General features: G+C 43.6%; 2 protein-coding genes across 9 annotated transcripts in view; one reads left to right on the top strand and one right to left on the bottom strand.

Moving 5' to 3' along the window:
- The window catches only part of GIPR (gastric inhibitory polypeptide receptor), a 130,091-nt gene that overhangs the window by 52,313 nt on the left and 54,399 nt on the right, over positions 1-23,379 (bottom strand). The gene's annotated exons all lie outside the window — the stretch shown is intronic.
- Positions 1-23,379, top strand: part of EML2 (EMAP like 2) — a 102,431-nt gene that overhangs the window by 60,036 nt on the left and 19,016 nt on the right. Inside the window, exons 5-7 of one of the 2 annotated variants that reach the window (XM_069985571.1) lie at positions 11,795-12,068; positions 12,448-12,621; positions 17,642-17,765. In XM_069985571.1, the coding sequence (XP_069841672.1) occupies positions 12,002-12,068; positions 12,448-12,621; positions 17,642-17,765 (365 nt within the window). In that variant the 5' untranslated portion in view covers positions 11,795-12,001. Of the gene's footprint in view, positions 1-11,794; positions 12,069-12,447; positions 12,664-17,641; positions 17,766-23,379 lie in introns of both variants that reach the window. The other variant, XM_069985570.1, reaches the window with a different exon arrangement.

The following is a 23,379-nucleotide window of genomic DNA, read 5'->3' as shown; positions in this document are numbered from 1 at the left end:
ATAGCATGTGAAGGTTTTCGACCATTTTTGTATATATATTTCTTGTATATTTTTTGTAATCTGAAAGAAATAATGTCCATCTGTTCAGGTCCATTGTGAAATCCCTGGGGGTTTGTCTTAATTTTCTTCATTCCAATTTGTGTTTCTTGCATGAATATTTTTTATCTGTGGCTGCGTGGCGGGGATACTAGTAACTTCTTTTGACGCTGCTAGACCAACATTTTATGCGAGCACGTGCTTCTTTTTTATATATTATATTTGTATATATATATATATATATATATATTGATCTCTATGGGGCATGGTGTGTCTTCAACTTTTCTAGTTTTAGCACTATCACCTTTTTATTTATTTCATTTCATTTTATCATAAATACATATATTTTTTTGCATGTTCACCATCACACTTTGCACCTTATGCACTTTGCACTTTCTCACTTGTGCACCTTATTAGTTTATATTCATTTATATTGTGTTATATATATTTTGTACAAATATTTATTTATTTATTTATTTTTTATTTTTTTATTATGCTAATACATGGTTTGGGTTCCCTATATATATATTACATCACATTATATATGCTTACTGTTCTTAATGTGTATGGTCTAGTTTATTTTTGTGGGGTATTGCAATATGTGTTTATTTTAGTCTTATTTTGTGTATGGCCAGCGTAATTATCTCCAGTTTTATTATTTTTGTGACTGCCACTAGGTGGCGTGTTTTGTTTAGGTATTTTTTCCCTGACTGTGGTTTATAATGTTTGTTCCTGCTGCGCTCTTACTTAATTAGGAGGCGGGTTATGTATATAGTCCCAATACCGCCCCTCTACACCTTACTACGTTTTTTGCGGCATGTTACATGACACCACATGGGATTACGCGAGACTTGGTTACGTCACCATGGCTTGTCACATGACATTACATGCTGGTCGACACCACGTGACTCATTTCCAGAGCACGGCGTGGTTGTTGATTGGCTGTCGCCTTACCCGCCTTTTTGCGCAGCCGCAGTCTGCACTTCCGCACGCCGACTCCCGGACGGTCTGACAATCATGTCATGGGACACTCATTAGATCAGGTATATATGCCGGCTTATTCACACTAGTCACCCACTCCTGACGAAGCCGCCCGGAGCGGCGATACGCGTGGGGTTACCATCTTTCCTGCCACATAGGGACTTTCACACTCTCAGTTGGTATTATTTATTTTTCAAATTGTTTGTCATCTCTTTTGCTTATGCATCTATATATATTTTTTTGTAGTCCTCTCATGGCTTATTGAGCTTATCTATGTAGCAGGTAGCAACCTCCCACATCATAGGAGGATGCCGTCTTTTGGTTTTTAATGTTTTTAATCTCTTTTTGTGTAGCCGGTACTAATAAAGCTTATTTATATTTTGTTATTACAAGTGTGCGCCTTACTTTTTTACCCTATGCTTTCCCTCTCCCTTTTTCTTTGCATGTATCATTATTACATAGGGTAGTAGGCTGCACTCCACTTTATCAGACCATTATTGTGGTGCCCACCCCCCCCCCCTACTAGTCTCAGTTCTACATTCGGTTTCCCGGGTTTTTTCCTTGGGTAACATTCTTTTTGGGGTGGAGGCACACATTTTTTGATAGGGGTATGTGTTCCCCCATTTATTTATAATACTTTTTACTAATTTGAAATATATATTTTTTGTTAACTTTCTTTTCCCAGACATGGCTTTTGATATTGATGCCAGGGAAGCGGCGTGGAGTAACCAAACATCAAGTGTCTTCTCTCAGGATTATTCTACAGCAGATACAGACTTCTCTAAACTCACTGGTGAGATTATGGATGGACACAAACTGATCACCAGGGTATGGTGGAATATACGTAGTTTGGAGGAATATGAGAAAACGGCCATGATACCAAGGGGTCTACGAGTACAAATTTTTCCCTCCTGGGAGGTTTCACCAGATTTTAAGAACACGTGGGAGAACGGCCTGACGAAATGCTCTAAAATTATTGTGGATATGCTCCTTGAACACGACAGGAGTTTATTGGGCACTACGAAACAAAAACTAAAAGATTTAGAGGTACAACTGACCAAATTTGATATAAATACCCAGGTGTTGCCATTCCAGGAACGGTTAAAGGAGACAATTGATAGATATGAGAAGGACATTATTTCGGGCAAGAGATCCAAATTCCATCGGGATAAATCAGATTATGACAAACAAACTGTGTTCAAGTGGAAACATACTGGTAATCCTAGGGGCCAAATTGGAGCACAGAAGCCAATAGGGACCACAGTTAGACCGAGGGATCAGAGCAGCAGTGATTTTTTATCCAGCGATACGGACGCAAGCCAAGACGGGGGAGGCGTAAATCCAAAAAAACGTGTGGCCACACATCGGGTTCCGGGACCATACCAACGCAACAAACGCCGCTAACCGCCACCCACGACCCTGATGCCAACCAACTACAGATAATCAATTTAAGCAAATACACGCTGTCTGAAAATGAGAGGTCAGTTTTACAACGCGGTCTTACATTCTCACCCATGCAGCCTTTGGATAAGTTCACGGTCATTAAAGATCTCTACTTTTTTTGCAGGAAACTTACACTCCGCATGTTACATTTATATCCCTCGGTGAGGACAGGAGCAGTGGACACAGACCAACGGGTCTTACAGGACTTGTTAGAGCTACTTGAGGAAAATGAAAACCCTACAGGTATGGTTGAGCATCACTCATTTCCACATAGAGCTCGTTCTAAGTCCATACCCTCCTTTGCCCTATTCCCTGCCATCCAATCATTCTTTCAGGTGGTTAGCCGGGACGTTAAATGTCTTCCAACCGACAGACACATGGCACAAAATCTCTCCTCTGGGGAAAGAGCGGCTATCAGATCTTTACAATCACAGTCGGAATTTTTGGTGAAGGAGGCGGACAAAGGGGGCAACGTGGTGCTGTGGCCAATTCATATGTACATTACTGAAGCCATGCGGCAACTTACCAATACCAGGTATTACTCACTGTTGCCCTCTGATCCCACCGCAGTTTTCCAACGCAAATTCTATGACCTTTTGGACACAGCCAAACATCATGGGATTATTCTGCAGCGTGAATTTGATTATCTGTGGGTGAAACATCCAGTGGTGGCGACATTGTACATGTTACCCAAAATACACAAGAACCTGATATCACCACCTGGACGCCCTATAGTGGCGGGAATTGGTAGTCTCACTGAAAAGGCATGTGTATATGTTGACTTCTTCTTACAACCACTGGTTCTTAAACTAGACTCCTATCTCAGGGATTCTATGCACCTGATACAGATCCTTACTGATTGTTCCCTCCCTCCAGGTACTCTCCTCATTACATGCGACGTGGAAGCACTATACACAAATATATCACATGAGGATGGTATCCAGGCGACTACCTACTTCTTGGATAAAATGGTGGAACATGACCGTCGACACGATTCGTTCCTTATTGAATTACTGTCCTTCATCCTGAAACACAACTACTTTACGTTTGACGGTAAGTTTTACAGACAGGCATCTGGCACGGCTATGGGTGCACGCTGCGCCCCCTCCTATGCCAACCTCTTTTTAGGTTGGTGGGAGGAGGCGCACGTGTACCCTTGCCCCCGTTTTCAGGAGAAGGTTGTGAAATGGCATCGTTTCATTGACGATATTGTGTTCCTCTGGTCAGGTACATTAGAAGAAGCAGAGGACTTCATCCGGGAACTGAATAACAATGACCATAACATTGTCTTGACCCACCACATCTCGACCAGTATGGTCCAATTCTTGGATTTGGAGTTGAAGCTGGAGGACGGCCGAATTAAGACATCATTGCATCGAAAGGAAACAGCTACCAACAGTCTACTAAGTTTTGACAGCTTCCACCCATTTCATACCAGGAGAGGCATCCCAGTGGGTCAGTTTCAACGAATCCGCCGCAATTGCACTAGTATGCAAGATTTTCAACATCATGCTCGGGATTTGACGACCAGATTCAAGGCCAGAAAATATCCGCATAAAATTATTTCATCAGCTTTCCAAAGAGCGCGAAATACAGAACGGTGCGACCTTCTCCAACCACGCAATAGACATCAGGATGACTCTTTGAGGTTCATTACAGTGTATAACAATCAATGGCAGGATATTATTCGTATTCTTGGACAGAACTGGAAAATACTACGGGCGGATGCTAGGATTTCGGACAATATACCCATCAAACCAGTGATTACTGCCAAACGGGCACCAAACCTACGGGATAAACTGACACGCAGTCACTTTGTGCGACCCAAAACCACTTTGGGCACTGGACAACGTATAACCGGTAGCTATTCTTGCGGCCAATGCAATATCTGCCAATACATGTCAAACTGTGACCACTTCGTGAATCCCTCGGATGGGGCAAGATATAATCTGAAGGATTACATCAACTGTCGAACGAGACAGGTAATTTATGCACTCACCTGTCCCTGTAATAAGGCATATGTCGGTCAGACTACACAAGAGCTCCGGAAACGTATCCAAAAACACATCTCTACTGTTAATTTAGCAGCTAGAGATGCTCGACAGGGTAAGTTACTTACCTCTGTGGCCTCTCATTTTTTACAGGCACATGGTGGTTCTGCTCAGGGTCTGCGAGTCTTTGGCTTGGAAAAGATTGCTCTAGGCATTCGATCCGGTGATGCTGCTAATCAACTATTAAGAAGAGAGTCACGTTGGATCTTCTTACTGAACTCGGTGAGTCCCATTGGCCTAAATGAGGAATTGCTATTCACAGGTTTTTTAGGGTAAAAAATAAATATTTTTTTTTTTTTTTTTTTTTTTTTTATGTATGTTGCTACTTATTTTATGCATCTCATTATGGATTCTTTATACACATTTAATTAAGTGGCACACCACGTTTTTCTCACTTCCATTCTTTAACTCACTTCTTGATTCATACATCACTCACTCTCACTTCTAGTGTCATTCACTTTACACACATCTACACGCATTCGCTCATCTATAATATTTTATATTTTTTTTTTTTTTTTTTTTTTTTCTCTCGCTCGGCTTTTGTGTGGGTTTTTCTGTGTGTGTTTTTTGTTTCACTCATTGCTTCTTTTTCACTGATGTGGTTTTTTTTTTTTTTTTTTTTTTTTTTCTCTCTCTCTCTTTCAGCATTTTCACCTCATATTCACACACCACATGTGCTCAGCTATGTTTACATGCACTTTTACACTTCATGCACTTTATACACCTCATGCACTCACATCACCATCTCTTTTGTCATGTTTTTATAATAAACAACAACACAGACTAAAATATACCTTATACCAATTATACATACAATTTTATTTAAAAATAACTAATAAAATTTTTTTTTTTTTTTTTTTTAATTATTATTAATTACTAATCTTTGAATTACCCTAGATATATGGCCCTCTTTTTCTATCCCGGATTGGACGATGCAATTGTCCCATGAAAGCCGTATACAGTACAACATCCGTCTATATCATGAGCTTGTTCCTCCGTGAATAAATCTACATCAAGCGTAGAAGAGCCCTAACCAGTGTTCTTTTCTTCATATCGAGATAAACTTTGCTGTGAAACTATAAAATTTGCCCCCCCCCACGTACTCTTGTGGAGATAGGTTTTGTTGTTTTTTTGATAGCATGTGAAGGTTTTCGACCATTTTTGTATATATATTTCTTGTATATTTTTTGTAATCTGAAAGAAATAATGTCCATCTGTTCAGGTCCATTGTGAAATCCCTGGGGGTTTGTCTTAATTTTCTTCATTCCAATTTGTGTTTCTTGCATGAATATTTTTTATCTGTGGCTGCGTGGCGGGGATACTAGTAACTTCTTTTGACGCTGCTAGACCAACATTTTATGCGAGCACGTGCTTCTTTTTTATATATTATATTTGTATATATATATATATATATATATATTGATCTCTATGGGGCATGGTGTGTCTTCAACTTTTCTAGTTTTAGCACTATCACCTTTTTATTTATTTCATTTCATTTTATCATAAATACATATATTTTTTTGCATGTTCACCATCACACTTTGCACCTTATGCACTTTGCACTTTCTCACTTGTGCACCTTATTAGTTTATATTCATTTATATTGTGTTATATATATTTTGTACAAATATTTATTTATTTATTTTTTTTTATTTTTTTATTATGCTAATACATGGTTTGGGTTCCCTATATATATATTACATCACATTATATATGCTTACTGTTCTTAATGTGTATGGTCTAGTTTATTTTTGTGGGGTATTGCAATATGTGTTTATTTTAGTCTTATTTTGTGTATGGCCAGCGTAATTATCTCCAGTTTTATTATTTTTGTGACTGCCACTAGGTGGCGTGTTTTGTTTAGGTATTTTTTCCCTGACTGTGGTTTATAATGTTTGTTCCTGCTGCGCTCTTACTTAATTAGGAGGCGGGTTATGTATATAGTCCCAATACCGCCCCTCTACACCTTACTACGTTTTTTGCGGCATGTTACATGACACCACATGGGATTACGCGAGACTTGGTTACGTCACCATGGCTTGTCACATGACATTACATGCTGGTCGACACCACGTGACTCATTTCCAGAGCACGGCGTGGTTGTTGATTGGCTGTCGCCTTACCCGCCTTTTTGCGCAGCCGCAGTCTGCACTTCCGCACGCCGACTCCCGGACGGTCTGACAATCATGTCATGGGACACTCATTAGATCAGGTATATATGCCGGCTTATTCACACTAGTCACCCACTCCTGACGAAGCCGCCCGGAGCGGCGATACGCGTGGGGTTACCATCTTTCCTGCCACATAGGGACTTTCACACTCTCAGTTGGTATTATTTATTTTTCAAATTGTTTGTCATCTCTTTTGCTTATGCATCTATATATATTTTTTTGTAGTCCTCTCATGGCTTATTGAGCTTATCTATGTAGCAGGTAGCAACCTCCCACATCATAGGAGGATGCCGTCTTTTGGTTTTTAATGTTTTTAATCTCTTTTTGTGTAGCCGGTACTAATAAAGCTTATTTATATTTTGTTATTACAAGTGTGCGCCTTACTTTTTTACCCTATGCTTTCCCTCTCCCTTTTTCTTTGCATGTATCATTATTACATAGGGTAGTAGGCTGCACTCCACTTTATCAGACCATTATTGTGGTGCCCACCCCCCCCCCCCCTACTAGTCTCAGTATTAAGAGCACAAGCTACAGAGCTCTGCTAGTACCACAAGCTGATCATATGCAAGTTAGCTATGTACCTGCCAGCACCACAAATGGAGACTTTAGGTATGAGGACACGCAGGAAAACTGAGATAACAGAAACTACCGGGGAAGTATAAGGACACACAGAGGAGGTATGAGGACACAGATGAGGCTTAAGGTATTAGAGCACAGGGGAGGAGTGAGGTAAGAGCACACACATAAAAAGAGGCATGAAAACCCAGAGGAAGTATAAGGACACAACGGAGAAGCAATGTAAGAGGGTGCACAGACAAAGTGTGAGGACACACAGAGAAGTTATCATGACACAGAGGAGTTCTGGTATGAGGACCGAGAGAAAGTATGAGGAAACACAGAGGAGGTATGAGGACACACAGAGGAGGTATGATGACACACAGAGGAGGTATGAGGACACAGAGGAGGTATGAGGACACACAGAGGAGGTATGAGGACACACAGAGGAGGTATGAGGACACAGAGGAGGTATGAGGACCGAGAGAAAGTATGAGGAAACACAGAGGAGGTATGAGGACACACAGAGGAGGTATGATGACACACAGAGGAGGTATGAGGACACAGAGGAGGTATGAGGACACACAGAGGAGGTATAAGGACACACAGAGGAGGTATGAGGACACAGAGGAGGTATGAGGACACACAGAGGAGGTATGAGGAAACACAGAGGAGGTATGAGGACACACAGAGGAGGTATAAGGACACACAGAGGAGGTATGAGGACACACAGAGGAGGTATAAGGACACACAGTGGAGGTATGAGGACCCACAAAGGAGGTATGAGGACACATAGAGGAGGTATGAGGACCCACAGAGGAAGTATGAGGACACACAGAGGAGGTATGAGGACACACAGAGGAGGTATGAGGACCCATAGAGGAAGTATGAGGACACACAGAGGAGGTATGAGGACCCACAGAGGAAGTATGAGGACACACAGAGGAGGTATGAGGACACACAGAGGAAGTATGAGGACCCACAGAGGAAGTATGAGGACACACAGAGGAGGTATGAGGACCCACAGAGGAGGTATTAGGACACACAGAGGAGGTATGAGGACACACAGGGGAGGTATGAGGACACACAGGGGAGGTATTAGGACACACAGAGGAGGTATGAGGACACACAGGGGAGGTATGAGGACACACAGGGGAGGTATAAGGACAAACAGAGGAGGTATGAGGACACAGAGGTGGTATTAGGGAACAGAGGAGGTAATAGGGTACAGAGGAGGGTCTGAGGTATGAGGGCACACAGAGGAGGTATGATGCATGGGGATACACACAGAAGGAGTGAGGTATGAAGATACACAGGGAGGCATAAGGTATGATAAAACACAATGTAAGCATGAGGTATGAGGATGATACACAGAGAAGGTATGAGGGAGTGAGGTAAGAGGATACACAGGGCAGCATGAGGTTCAGAGTAATACAGTTCCCTCATTGCTTTAGACATCAGCTGTTGATTAACCCCATCACTCCCTACCCTCTTGGAAGTGATGATGGCTCCTGGGTGCCCTCTTGTGGCACACTGGGATATTTCATTTATTGTATGCCAGTCACAACCTGTTACCCAACATGTAACTGGCTAGTCTCCCAAAATAACAATTTCAGCAGAGGTTTCCACCATAATATCAAACTCGGCAGAGACTACAGAGACCCCCATCTCACTAATGTATACAAAGACCCCCATCTCTCTAATGTATAAAGAGACCCCCATCTCACTAATGTATACAGAGACCCCCATCTCTCTAATGTATAAAGAGACCCCCATCTCACTAATGTATACAGAGACCCCCATCTCACTAATGTATACACAGACCCCTATATCACTATTCTATAGAGAGATTCCTATATCAACCCCATCACACTGTTTTACAAAGAGACGCCTACATCACTGTTCTATGGAGACCCCATCTTTCCATTTATGGAGACCTCCTTGTTCTGTACAAAGACCCCAACTCACTAATATAGAGTCCCCTGTCAGTGCTGTATACTGTGGGTCCCCTGTCAGTGCTGTATACTATGGGTCCCCTGTCAGTGCTGTATACTATGGGTTCCCCCTCAGTGCTGTATACTATGGGTCCCCTCTCAGTGCTGTATACTATGGGTCCCCTCTCAGTGCTGTATATTATGGGTCCCCTTTCAGTGCTGTATACTATGGGTCCCCTTTCAGTGCTGTATACTATGGGTCCCCTCTCGGTGCTGTATACTATGGGTCCCCTCTCAGTGCTGTATACTATGGGTCCTCTGTCAGTGGTGTATACTATGGGTCCCCTGTCAGTGCTGTATACTATGGGTCCCCTCTCAGTGCTGTATACTATGGGTCCCCTCTCAGTGCTGTATATTATGGGTCCCCTCTCAGTGCTGTATACTATGGGTCCCCTCTCAGTGCTGTATACTATGGGTCCCCTGTCAGTGGTGTATACTATGGGTCCCCTCTCAGTGCTGTATACTATGGGTCCCCTCTCAGTGCTGTATACTATGGGTCCCCTGTCAGTGCTGTATACTATGGGTCCCCTCTCAGTGCTGTATACTATGGGTCCCCTCTCAGTGCTGTATACTATGGGTCTCCTGTCAGTGCTGTATACTATGGGTCCCCTGTCAGTGCTGTATACTATGGGTCCCCTCTCAGTGCTGTATACTATGGGTCCCCTCTCAGTGCTGTATACTATGGGTCCCCTGTCAGTGCTGTATACTATAGGTCCCCTGTCAGTGCTGTATACTATGGGTCCCCTCTCAGTGCTGTATACTATGGGTCCCCTCTCAGTGCTGTATATTATGGGTCCCCTCTCAGTGCTGTATACTATGGGTCCCCTCTCAGTGCTGTATACTATGGGTCCCCTCTCAGTGCTGTATACTATGGGTCCCCTCTTAGTGCTGTATACTGTGGGTCTCCTCTCAGTGCTGTATACTATGGGTCCCCTCTCAGTGCTGTATACTATGGGTCCCCTCTCAGTGCTGTATACTATGGGTCCCTTCTCAAAGCTGTATACTATGGGTCCCCTCTCAGTGCTGTATACTATGGGTCCCCTCTTAGTGCTGTATACTATGGGTCCCCTCTCAGTGCTGTATACTATGGGTCCCCTCTCAGTGCTGTATACTATGGGTCCCCTCTCAGTGCTGTATACTATGGGTCCCCTCTTAGTGCTGTATACTGTGGGTCTCCTCTCAGTGCTGTATACTATGGGTCCCCTCTCAGTGCTGTATACTATGGGTCCCCTCTCAGTGCTGTATACTATGGGTCCCTTCTCAAAGCTGTATACTATGGGTCCCCTCTCAGTGCTGTATACTATGGGTCCCCTCTCAGTGCTGTATACTATGGGTCCCTTCTCAAAGCTGTATACTATGGGTCCCCTCTCAGTGCTGTATACTATGGGTCCCCTCTCAGTGCTGTATACTATGGGTCCCCTCTCAGTGCTGTATACTATGGGTCCCCTCTCAGTGCTGTATACTATGGGTCCCCTGTCAGTGCTGTATACTATGGGTCCCCTCTCAGTGCTGTATACTATGGGCCCCCTCTCAGTGCTGTATACTATGGGACCCCTCTCAGTGCTGTATACTATGGGTCCCCTCTCAGTGCTGTATACTATGGGTCACCTCTCAGTGCTGTATACTATGGGTCCCCTCTCAGTGGTGTATACTATGGGTCTCCTCTCAGTGCTGTATACTATGGGTCTCCTCTCAGTGCTGTATACTATGGGTCCCCTCTCAGTGCTGTATACTATGGGTCCCCTCTCAGTGCTGTATACTATGGGTCCCCTGTCAGTGCTGTATACTATGGGTCCCCTCTCAGTGCTGTATACTATGGGTCCCCTCTCAGTGCTGTATACTATGGGTCCCCTCTCAGTGCTGTATACTATGGGTCCCCTCTCAGTGCTGTATACTATGGGTCCCCTCTCAGTGCTGTATACTATGGCCCCCCTTCTCAGTGCTGTATACTATAGGTCCCCTGTCAGTGCTGTATACTATGGGTCCCCTCTCAGTGCTGTATACTATGGGTCCCCTCTCAGTGCTGTATACTATGGGTCTCCTGTCAGTGCTGTATACTATAGGTCCCCTCTCAGTGCTGTATACAATGGGCCCCTCTCAGTGCTGTATACAATGGGCCCCTCTCAGTGCTGTATACTATGGGTCCCCTCTCAGTGCTGTATACTATGGGTCCCCTCTCAGTGCTGTATACAATGGGCCCCTCTCAGTGCTGTATACTATGGGTCCCCTCTCAGTGCTGTATACTATGGGTTCCCTCTCAGTGCTGTATACAATGGGCCCCCTTCTCAGTGCTGTATACTATGGGTCCCCTCTCAGTGCTGTATACTATGGGTCCCCTCTCAGTGCTGTATACAATGGGCCCCCTTCTCAGTGCTGTATACTATGGGTCCCCTCTCAGTGCTGTATACTATGGGTCCCCTCTGTATACCACAGGCCCCCATCATGCTCCCTCGGTTACTGATGACATCATCACGGATGTGTATATGGGCATCTCGTAGAGTGATGCGGGCGCTGGGGTCGGTGTTACGTTGGTGCTGGAATGTGTTACATTGTGTCACTTCAGCTCCATCTGTGTCAGCTGTTCCAGGAGGCGGAGTCTGTGTGATGGAACGGCGGGGGGACCACAGGAGAAGATGCTGCAGGAAGCAGTTACCATGGCGACTAGAGCGAGAGCGAGAGGGATGTGAGAAGAGGCAGAGAAAGGAAGACACAAAACAGAGGACAACAAGAGCCAGAAGAAAATAGAGCGAGACACAAGACAGACGCCGAGATGTCAGAATCCGGGGCCGGGGGCAGCTCCGTCTACGACACCAGCTCCCTCCTGCAGTACTGCAATGGTGAGTGACCCCTATTACACCCATCCACCCCGACCACCACCCCAAAACCAGGAGGGAAGCCAATATGTGGGACCGCCCTGGGATGGTGGAAAATAGGTCGATGATACGGGGGCACGTCAGGCAGCATGGTACCAAGAGACGGCATCTCCTGTACAGTATAGAGATGGTGGTGAGGATGGCAGCGCCTGGTACTACCACTGCTGGGGGAGGGGGCATCATGCAGATGGGGGGAGGGGGTATCAAGGCCCATTGAGGACTGGCGAGGGGGGCACAGAGGGGGGCATGTATTATTCATAACAGCTAATGAAATACATTGTGTCTGCTGATGGTTAACCTCGTATGTCGGGAGGGGTCTCTAACATCTCGTCCTCCCCCCCAGATGATGGCCTCTCAGGTCCCAGCGCCATGGACACCGACGACCGGATATCGAATCTGGAGCAGAGGCTGCAGCTCCAGGAGGATGAGATGCAGGTGCTGAGAGCGGCCCTGAGCGATGCCCTGAGGAGGCTGAGAGTGTGCGAGGAGAGAGGAGACCCTCTGAGGGGGCGGCAAGGTGAGGGGGGTCTGCTCACTACATCCAGGGAAAATGTGGCAGGTAAGAGCCGCAAATAAAACCTCCCCATGTGACCATGTCCCACGCTGATACCGTGCCAAGAGCCGCACCCTGCAGGAAAGACCCCTGTGCGTGCCATGAGGGGGCCACATTTATTAGGAGCCAGCACTGCTGCTGCTCTCTATGGCAGATAATGCTGGGATTTGTAGTACAACAAAGAGTGGCTGCAAATAACAAAGCACTGACTGTATATAGATAAGGTATTGTCTGTACCATGTGTACACTCCACCATGGCTGACCGTATTATAAAGTATGTAGATACCATGCCTGATCACGTCATTATATTACATCACTGATGTCACACAGGGGGCGGGGCTGTGAACCTCTCTATACACATGATATACAGGGGGCGGGGCTGTGAACCTCTCTATACACATGATATACAGGGGGCGGGGCTGTGACTACCTCTCTATAAACATGATATACAGGAGGCGGGGCTGTAACTACCTCTCTATACACATGATATACAGGGGGCGGGGCTTTGACTACCTCTCTATACACATGATATACAGGAGGCGGGGCTGTGACTACCTCTCTATACACATGATGATATACAGGGGGCGGGGCTGTGAACCTCTCTATACACATGATATACAGGGGGCGAGGCTGTGACTACCTCTCCATACACATGATATACAGGGGGCAGGTCTGTGACTACCTCTCTATACACATGATATACAGGGGGCGGGGCTGTGACTACCTCTCTATACACATGATATACAGGAGGCGGGGCTGTGATTACCTCTCTATACACATGATGATATACAGGGGGTGGGGCTGTGACTACCTCTCTATACACATGATATACAGGGGGCGGGGCTGTGACTACCTCTCTATACACATGATATACAGGGGGCGGGGCTGTGACTACCTCTCTATACACATGATATATAGGGGGCGGGGCTGTGACTACCTCTCTATACATGATATACAGGGGGCGGGGCTGTGACTACCTCTCTATATACATGATATATAGGGGGCGGGGCTGTGACTACCTCTCTATACACATGATATATAGGGGGCGGGGCTGTGACTACCTCTCTATACACATGATATACAGGGGCAGAGCTGTGACTACCTCTCTATACACAGGATATACAAGGGGCGGGGCTGTGACTACCTCTCTATACACATGATATACAGGGTTCGTGGCTGTGACTAACTCTCTATACATGATATACAGGGGGCGGGGCTGTGACTACCTCTCTATACACATGAAATACAGGGGGCGGGGCTGTGACTACCTCTCCATACACATGATATATAGGGGGCGGGGCTGTGACTACCTCTCTATACACATGATGTAATACAGGGGGCGGGGCTGACTACCTTTCTATACAGATGATGTAATACAGGGGGCGGGGCTGTGACTACCTCTCCATACACATGATCTATAGGGGGCGGGGCTGTGACTACCTCTCTATACACATGATATACAGGGGCAGACCTGTGACTACCTCTCTATACACAGGATATACAAGGGGCGGGGCTGTGACTACCTCTCTATATACATGATATACAGGGGGCGGGGCTGTGACTACCTCTCTATACACAGGATATACAGGGGGCGGGGCTGTGACTACCTCTCTATATACATGATATACAGGGGTCATGGCTGTGACTACCTCTCTATACACATGATATACAGGGGGTGGGGCTGTGACTACCTCTCTATACACATGATATACAGGGTTCGTGGCTGTGACTACCTCTCTATACATGATATACAGGGGGCGGGGCTGTGACTACCTCTCTATACACAGGATATACATGCTGGGTGTCAGCAGTAATAGCTGTTCCAGTAGTATAAGGTGTGTAGGTCTGATCACAGTTATACTCATGGACAAAAAAATTGTTTAACAAGAAGTTGTTGGAATCCAGTGAAATTTTATGTGATGTCATAATGATCTATAGTGTGTAAGTGATAACCTTATTACAGACAGAGGTTAAGATGATTGGGGAAACCTGTACAATCGTGCGGATGTTCTAGGACCCTGTGTGCACCTCTAGCCTATATACAAGATGAGATATGGTTGGGCACCTCTAGCCTATATACAAGATGAGATATGGTTGGGCACCTCTAGCCTATATACAAGATGAGATATGGTTGGGCACCTCTAGCCTATATACAAGATGAGATATGGTTGGGCACCTCTAGCCTATATACAAGATGAGATATGGTTGGGCACCTCTAGCCTATATACAAGATGAGATATGGTTGGGCACCTCTAGCCTATATACAAGATGAGATATGGTTGGGCACCTCTAGCCTATATACAAGATGAGATATGGTTGGGCACCTCTAGCCTATATACAAGATGAGATATGGTTGGGCACCTCTAGCCTATATACAAGATGAGATATGGTTGGGCACCTCTAGCCTATATACAAGATGAGATATGGTTGGGCATCTCTAGCTTGGATACAAGATGAGATATGGTTGGGCACCTCTAGCCTATATACAAGATGAGATATGGTTGGGCATCTCTAGCTTGGATACAAGATGAGATATGGTTGGGCACCTCTAGCTTGGATACAAGATGAGATATGGTTGGGCACCTCTAGCTTGGATACAAGATGAGATATGGTTGGGCACCTCTAGCTTGGATACAAGATGAGATATGGTTGGGAATTTCTAGCCTGGATACAAGATGATATATGCTTGCACATGGAGGATAGAGGTCCACAAGAAGGGGACAGTGTGTCTCCCCCACATCTTTACACCAGCAGGGGGCAGTGTGTCCTCCCCAAATCATCATACCAGCAGGGGGCAGTGTGTCATCCCCAAATCATCATACCAGCAGGGGGCAGTGTGTCCTTCCCACATCTTCATACCAGCAGGGGGCAGTGTGTCCTTGCCACATCTTCATACCAGCAGGGGGCAGTGTGTCCTTCCCACATCATCACACCAGGAGATGGCAGTGATTTGTCACCACATCATCACACCAGCAGGGGGCAGTTTGTCCTTCCCACATCTTCATACCAGCAGGGGGCAGGGTGTCCCGACATCATCACACCAGCAGGGGGCAGTGTGTCCCGGCATCATCACACCAGCAGGGGGCAGTGTGTCCTTCCCACATCATCACACCAGGAGATGGCAGTGATTTCTCCCCACATCATCACACCAGCAGGGGCAGTTATTCTTCCCCACATCATAATACCAGCAAGGGGCAGTGTGTCCTTCCTACATCATCAATCAGCAGGGGCAGTGTGTCCTCCACACATCATCCCACCAGCAGAGGGCAGTGTGTCCTCCACACATTATCACAACAGCAGGGGGCAGTTTATCCACCACATCATCATCAGGGGGCAGTGTGTCCCCACACCATTACACCAGCAGGCGGCAGTGTATCCACCACATCATTAGCAGGGGGCAGTGTATCCCCACATCATCACACCAACAGGGGACAGTGCATTCTCCACACATCTTCACACCAGCAGGGGGCAGTGTTTCCACCATTTCAGCAGCAGGGGGCACTGTGTCCCCCCACAACATCACTCCAGCAGGGACCATGTGTCTCCCACATCATCACACCAGCAGGGGGCAGTGTGTCCTCCACACATTATCACAACAGCAGGGGGTAGTTTATCCACCACATCATCATCAGGGGGCAGTGTGTCCCCACACCATTACACCAGCAGGGGGCAGTGATGGTGTCTGTTGTCAATGGCCAGACACGTAATGGCACAGTGTCATCAAATTTCCTTCTGCTAAGTGCCTGGAGATGGTGCAAGTAGAGACAGGAGGTGTAATGGAGGGGCCTGTGTCTGCATGGTGGACAAGGAAACTGGGAGCTGCTCATAGTTTTCGGCAGATCAAACGATCTCTCTGGTCCACACAATGCCTGTTCCCATGTCTGCCCTTATGTAACTACTGCTCCCAATGTTTCCTAACATCTTAGAATGGGCTAGATGAATGGGCTAGATGGTGGCTTCCTGTCAAAACAAACATCCAGCTTTTCTCAGTCCAGTGATGCCTCCTCTTTAAGTCTGTGAACTGTTCATCCCAGAGACACGTCTTTGGTCTGTCTCACCGATCACACCACTGGAAAGCAGTCTCCAAAAGCCTTTCTATAGGGTAGTAAGGGCAACTCTTTTACGCCCTCTTGTGGCCAGACCCAGTGTGTAATCATATCTCATCTAAAATCATTACATATCTGCAGGATGATCTCTACAGCGATCACACATTTCTATCTAATGCAAAAATTTTTTAGTGTACTAGTATATCAGTGATGTCATCCCAGGGGCGGGGCTGTGACTACCTCTCACACATAATATACAGGCTGGTTGTCAGCAGTAATAGATGAATAGTTCATGTAGTATAATGCTGCGTTTACACGGAGCGATAATTCGCCCGATCGTACGATTAACGATATCGAAAGAATGATTTTTTTAAAATAACGATCAGCGTATAGACGGAACGATATATCGTCCGGAAAAATTGTTTTGCGATCGCTTAAGCCCATCTCGCACGTAGGTAAAATCAGTAAACGACTGTTTACACGGAACGATCAGCGAATTTTTTGCGAACAACGATTTTAGAACATTTTGTAAGATCAAAATGAACGATTTCTCGCTCGTCGCTTGATTGTTTGCTGCGTTTACACCTACGATTATCGTTCGAATTCGATCGTTTTCATGCAAATTCGTTTCGGATAATCGTTCTGTGCAAACGCAGCATTAGGTGAGTGAATCTCATGTCTGATCACGTCATTATATTACTATGATATGAGTGATGTCATACAGGGGGCGGGGCTGTGACTACCTCTCACACATAATATACAGGCTGGTTGTCAGCAGTAATAGATAATTAGTTGTTCATGTAGTATAAGGTGTGTGAATCTCATGTCTGATCACGTCATTATATTACTATTATATGAGAGTGATGTCATACAGGGGGCGGGGCTGTGACAACCGCTCAGTACTATACAGTGTACTTTTTATTATTATGTATTTACAGGCAGTCATGTTGTGAAGCCCCCTCCCCGCTCATCTCAGAATGGTTTGGCCCCCCGCAGGCGGAGTGGTATGTCTACCTCTCCTTCATCTCCTAAAAAGGGAGGGACCCCAGTCTTCTCTAAAAGGTAATGCTTCCTTCTTAAGTGTTTTCATAAAAAATTCACTGTCCTTTGGTTCTGGGGCGGTTCTGTTCCTGCATCACCCTTACTGACCTGGCAGAGAGGTCACTCTTTCCTGCACACAGCCTCCCTTTAAATCACATGCCAGTCCATTATATCCACCCCTGGTGGAGATGATACTGTAACACGGTGATGCCAGCAGAGGGCAGTATTTTCTTGTACACAGTGCTGGGATCACAGGGGAGGCTGTGGTTGCTGCTTCGCCGTAGCCGCATGACGGCGATCACTAATCTGGGACTCTCCAGATATTGCAGAACTACAATTCCTATTCCATTCTGCGGTCAGGACATGATGGGAGTTGTAGTTTTGGATGGTGACACATTGGTATATGACAATATCTGGGCAATATATTGCACTAGATGGACACTGCTTGGAATGAATGGTTTGTGTAGGGTTCAGTTTGGGCCACATACATAATATATATCGTCTGTATCCAGGGACAACATAACTATGCAGTATATATAAATGTTGGTGCTACCATCGGGCAGGGACAATGTGTTAAGCATTTGCATTGATGCTTAGCTGTCTGTTTCCTCTCGTGGGTGTTGTGTGGTGTCTCCTGTGGTCAGCGCTGTCTGCAGACACACAACATGGGGGATGTGTCGGCTTTTTCTCAAGAATGTATATGTGGGGTCACCTATTAGGTAACGTCCATTGGGGACTGTAGTTGAAGTCATAGGTTTCTTTCCATACAGCTTAGCCACAGTCAATAAAACTTTATTCCTAGTACACAGTGTCTCTCTTAGGTCAGTCAGGATCACCACTATAGCTCATGAATGTGAGATGTCAGCATAATACTGGAGACAATGGGGGGCGGTATATCACACAGAGGTTGGGGCAGTAGATGCAGCTGGCAATAAAAGTAATACAAAGCTTAGTAATAGTCTTCACATAATGTGTACGAATGCTCGAAGCTTAGGAAACAAGATAAATAAATAATAATAATAATAATAATAATAAAAACAAGATCTGTGAGCTGACGGCCAATATGTCTGACCTAGTTGTAACAGAGACCGTGCTCAAAGATTCTAATCTATGTGATCTCATGATCTATAAGGATCTGTTATTAGGATAGGTGTTATCTATAGGGATCTGTTATTAGGATAGGTGTTATCTATAGGGATCTGTTATTAGGATAGGTGTTATCTATAGGGATCTATTATTAGGATAGGTGTTATCTATAGGGATCTGTTATTAGGATAGGTGGGATATATTATTAGGATAGGTGTTATCTATAGGGATCTGTTATTAGGATAGGTGTTATCTATAGGGATCTGTTATTAGGATAGGTGTTATCTATAAGGATCTTTTATTAGGATAGGTGTTATCTATAAGGATCTTTTATTAGGATAGGTGTTATCTATAGGGATCTGTTATGAGGATAGGTGGGGTCTGTTATTAGGATAGGTGTTATCTATAGGGATCTGTTATTAGGATAGGTGTTATCTATAAGGATCTTTTATTAGGATAGGTGTTATCTATAAGGATCTTTTATTAGGATAGGTGTTATCTATAGGGATCTATTATTAGGATAGGTGTTATCTATAGGGATCTGTTATTAGGATAGGTGGGATCTATAGGGATCTGTTATTAGGATAGGTGGTATCCATAAGGATCTGTTATTAGAATAGTTGTTATCTATAGGGATATGTTACTAGAATAGTTGTTATCTATAGGGATCTGTTACTAGAATAGTTATCTATAGGGATCTGTTACTAGGATAGGTGGGATCTATAGGGATCTGTTATTACCATAGGTGGGATCTGTTATTAGGATAGGTGTTATCTATAAGGATCTTTTATTATGATAGGTGTTATCTATAGGGATCTGTTATTAGGATAGGTGTTATCTATAGGGATCTGTTATTAGGATAGGTGTTATCTATAGGGATCTGTTATTAGGATAGGTGTTATCTATAGGGATCTATTATTAGGATAGGTGTTATCTATAGGGATCTGTTATTAGGATAGGTGGGATATATTATTAGGATAGGTGTTATCTATAGGGATCTGTTATTAGGATAGGTGTTATCTATAGGGATCTGTTATTAGGATAGGTGGGATCTGTTATTAGGATAGGTGTTATCTATAAGGATCTTTTATTAGGATAGGTGTTATCTATAGGGATCTGTTATTAGGATAGGTGTTATCTATAGGGATCTGTTATTAGGATAGGTGGGATCTATAGGGATCTGTTATTAGGATAGGTGGGATCCATAAGGATCTGTTATTAGAATAGTTGTTATCTATAGGGATATGTTACTAGAATAGTTGTTATCTATAGGGATCTGTTACTAGAATAGTTGTTATCTATAGGGATCTGTTACTAGGATAGCTGTTATATATAGGGATCTGTTATTACGATAGGTGGGATCTGTTATTAGGATAGGTGTTATCTATAAGGATCTTTTATTATGATAGGTGTTATCTATAGGGATCTGTTATTAGGATAGGTGTTATCTATAGGGATCTGTTATTAGGATAGGTGTTATCTATAGGGATCTGTTATTAGGATAGGTGTTATCTATAGGGATCTATTATTAGGATAGGTGTTATCTATAGGGATCTGTTATTAGGATAGGTGTTATCTATAGGGATCTGTTATTAGGATAGGTGTTATCTGTTATTAGGATAGGTGTTATCTATAAGGATCTTTTATTATGATAGGTGTTATCTATAGGGATCTGTTATTAGGATAGGTGTTATCTATAGGGATCTATTATTAGGATAGTTGTTATCTATAGGGATCTATTATTAGGATAGGTGTTATCTATAGGGATCTGTTATTAGGATAGGTGTTATCTATAGGGATCTGTTATTAGGATAGGTGGGATCTGTTATTAGGATAGGTGTTATCTATAATGCTGCGTTTACACGTAACGATTATTGGCCCGATCGTATGATTAGCGATGTCGGATTTACGATTTTTTTTTATAACGATCAGCGTTTAGACAGTAAGATATATCGTACGAAAATTCGCACTGCGATCGTTTTGCGATCGTTCAAGCCTATCTCACACATTGGTTAAATCGGCGAACGACTGTTCACACGGAACGATTTGCGAATTTTTTGCATACGATGAACGACGATTTGCTGACCTGATGAAAGATCACGATGTACAATTTATCGTGCGTTGTTCGATCGTTCGCTGCGTTTACACGTACGATTATCGTTCCAATTCGACCGTTATTGCGCAAATTCGCACGATAATCGTTACGTGTAAACGCAGCATAAGGATCTTTTATTAGGATAGGTGTTATCTATAGGGATCTGTTATTAGGATAGGTGTTATCTATAGGGATCTGTTATTAGGATAGGTGTTATCTATAGGGATCTGTTATTAGGATAGGTGGGATCTATAGGGATCTGTTATTAGGATAGGTGGTATCCATAAGGATCTGTTATTAGAATAGTTGTTATCTATAGGGGTCTGTTACTAGAATAGTTGTTATCTATAGGGATCTGTTACTAGGATAGCTGTTATATATAGGGATCTGTTATTACGATAGGTGGGATCTGTTATTAGGATAGGTGTTATCTATAAGGATCTTTTATTATGATAGGTGTTATCTATAGGGATCTGTTATTAGGATAGGTGTTATCTATAGGGATCTATTATTAGGATAGGTGTTATCTATAGGGATCTGTTATTAGGATAGGTGTTATCTATAGGGATCTGTTATTAGGACAGGTGTTATCTATAGGGATCTGTTATTAGGATAGGTAGGATCTGTTATTAGGATAGGTGTTATCTATAATGCTGCGTTTACACGTAACGATTATTGGCCCGATCGTACGATTAGCGATGTCGGATTTACGATTTTTTTTTAATAACGATCAGCGTTTAGACGGTACGATATTGGCCCGATCGGTACGATTATTGGCCGGCCCGATCGTACGATTAGCGATGTCGGATTTACGATTTTTTTTTTATAACGATCAGCGTTTAGACGGTACGATATATCGTACGAAAATTTGCACTGCGATCGTTTTGCGATCATTTAAGCCTATCTCACAAATTGGTTAAATCGGCGAACGACTGTTCACACGGAACGATTTGCGAATTTTTTGCGTACGATGAACGACGATTTGCTGACCTGATGAAAGATCACGATGTACAATTTATCGTGCGTCGTTCGATCGTTCGCTGCATTTACACGTACGATTATTGTTCCAATTCGACCGTTATCGCGCAAATTCGCACGATAATCGTTACGTGTAAACGCAGCATAAGGATCTTTTATTAGGATAGGTGTTATCTATAGGGATCTGTTATTAGGATAGGTGTTATCTATAGGGATCTGTTATTAGGATAGGTGTTATCTATAGGGATCTGTTATTAGGATAGGTGTTATCTATAGGGATCTGTTATTAGGATAGGTGGGATCTATAGGGATCTGTTATTAGGATAGGTGGTATCCATAAGGATCTGTTATTAGAATAGTTGTTATCTATAGGGATCTGTTACTAGGATAGCTGTTATATATAGGGATCTGTTATTAGGATAGGTGGGATCTGTTATTAGGATAGCTGTTATCTATAAGGATCTTTTATTAGGATAGGTGTTATCTATAGGGATCTGTTATTAGGATAGGTGTTATCTATAGGGATCTGTTATTAGGATATGTGTTATCTATAGGGATCTGTTATTAGGATAGGTGGGATCTATAGGGATCTGTTATTAGGATAGGTGGTATCCATAAGGATCTGTTATTAGAATAGTTGTTATCTATAGGGATCTGTTACTAAGATAGTTGTTATATATAGGGATCTGTTATTAGGATAGGTGTTATCTATAGGGATCTGTTATTAGGATAGGTGTTATCTATAGTGATCTGTTATTAGGATAGGTGGTATCTATAGGGATCTGTTATTAGGATAGGTGGTATCCATAAGGATCTGTTATTAGGATAGTTGTTATCTATAGGGATCTATTATTAGGATAGGTGTTATCTATAGGGATCTGTTATTAGGATAGGTGGGATCTATAGTGATTTGTTATTAGGATAGATGGGATCTATAGGGATCTGTTATTAGGATAGGTGGATCTGTTATTAGGATAGCTGTTATATATAGGGATCTGTTATTAGGATAGGTGTTATCTATAGGGATCTGTTATTAGGATAGGTGTTATCTATAGGGATCTGTTATTAGGACAGGTGTTATCTATAGGGATCTGTTATTAGGATAGGTAGGATCTGTTATTAGGATAGGTGTTATCTATAATGCTGCGTTTACACGTAACGATTATTGGCCCGATCGTACGATTAGCGATGTCGGATTTACGATTTTTTTTTAATAACGATCAGCGTTTAGACGGTACGATATTGGCCCGATCGGTACGATTATTGGCCGGCCCGATCGTACGATTAGCGATGTCGGATTTACGATTTTTTTTTTATAACGATCAGCGTTTAGACGGTACGATATATCGTACGAAAATTCGCACTGCGATCGTTTTGCGATCATTTAAGCCTATCTCACACATTGGTTAAATCGGCGAACGACTGTTCACACGGAACGATTTGCGAATTTTTTGCGTACGATGAACGACGATTTGC

This window comes from Dendropsophus ebraccatus, chromosome 10, assembly GCF_027789765.1.
Source record: "Dendropsophus ebraccatus isolate aDenEbr1 chromosome 10, aDenEbr1.pat, whole genome shotgun sequence".
NCBI lineage: Eukaryota > Metazoa > Chordata > Amphibia > Anura > Hylidae > Dendropsophus > Dendropsophus ebraccatus.
This window is presented reverse-complemented; position numbering and strand designations above follow the sequence as displayed.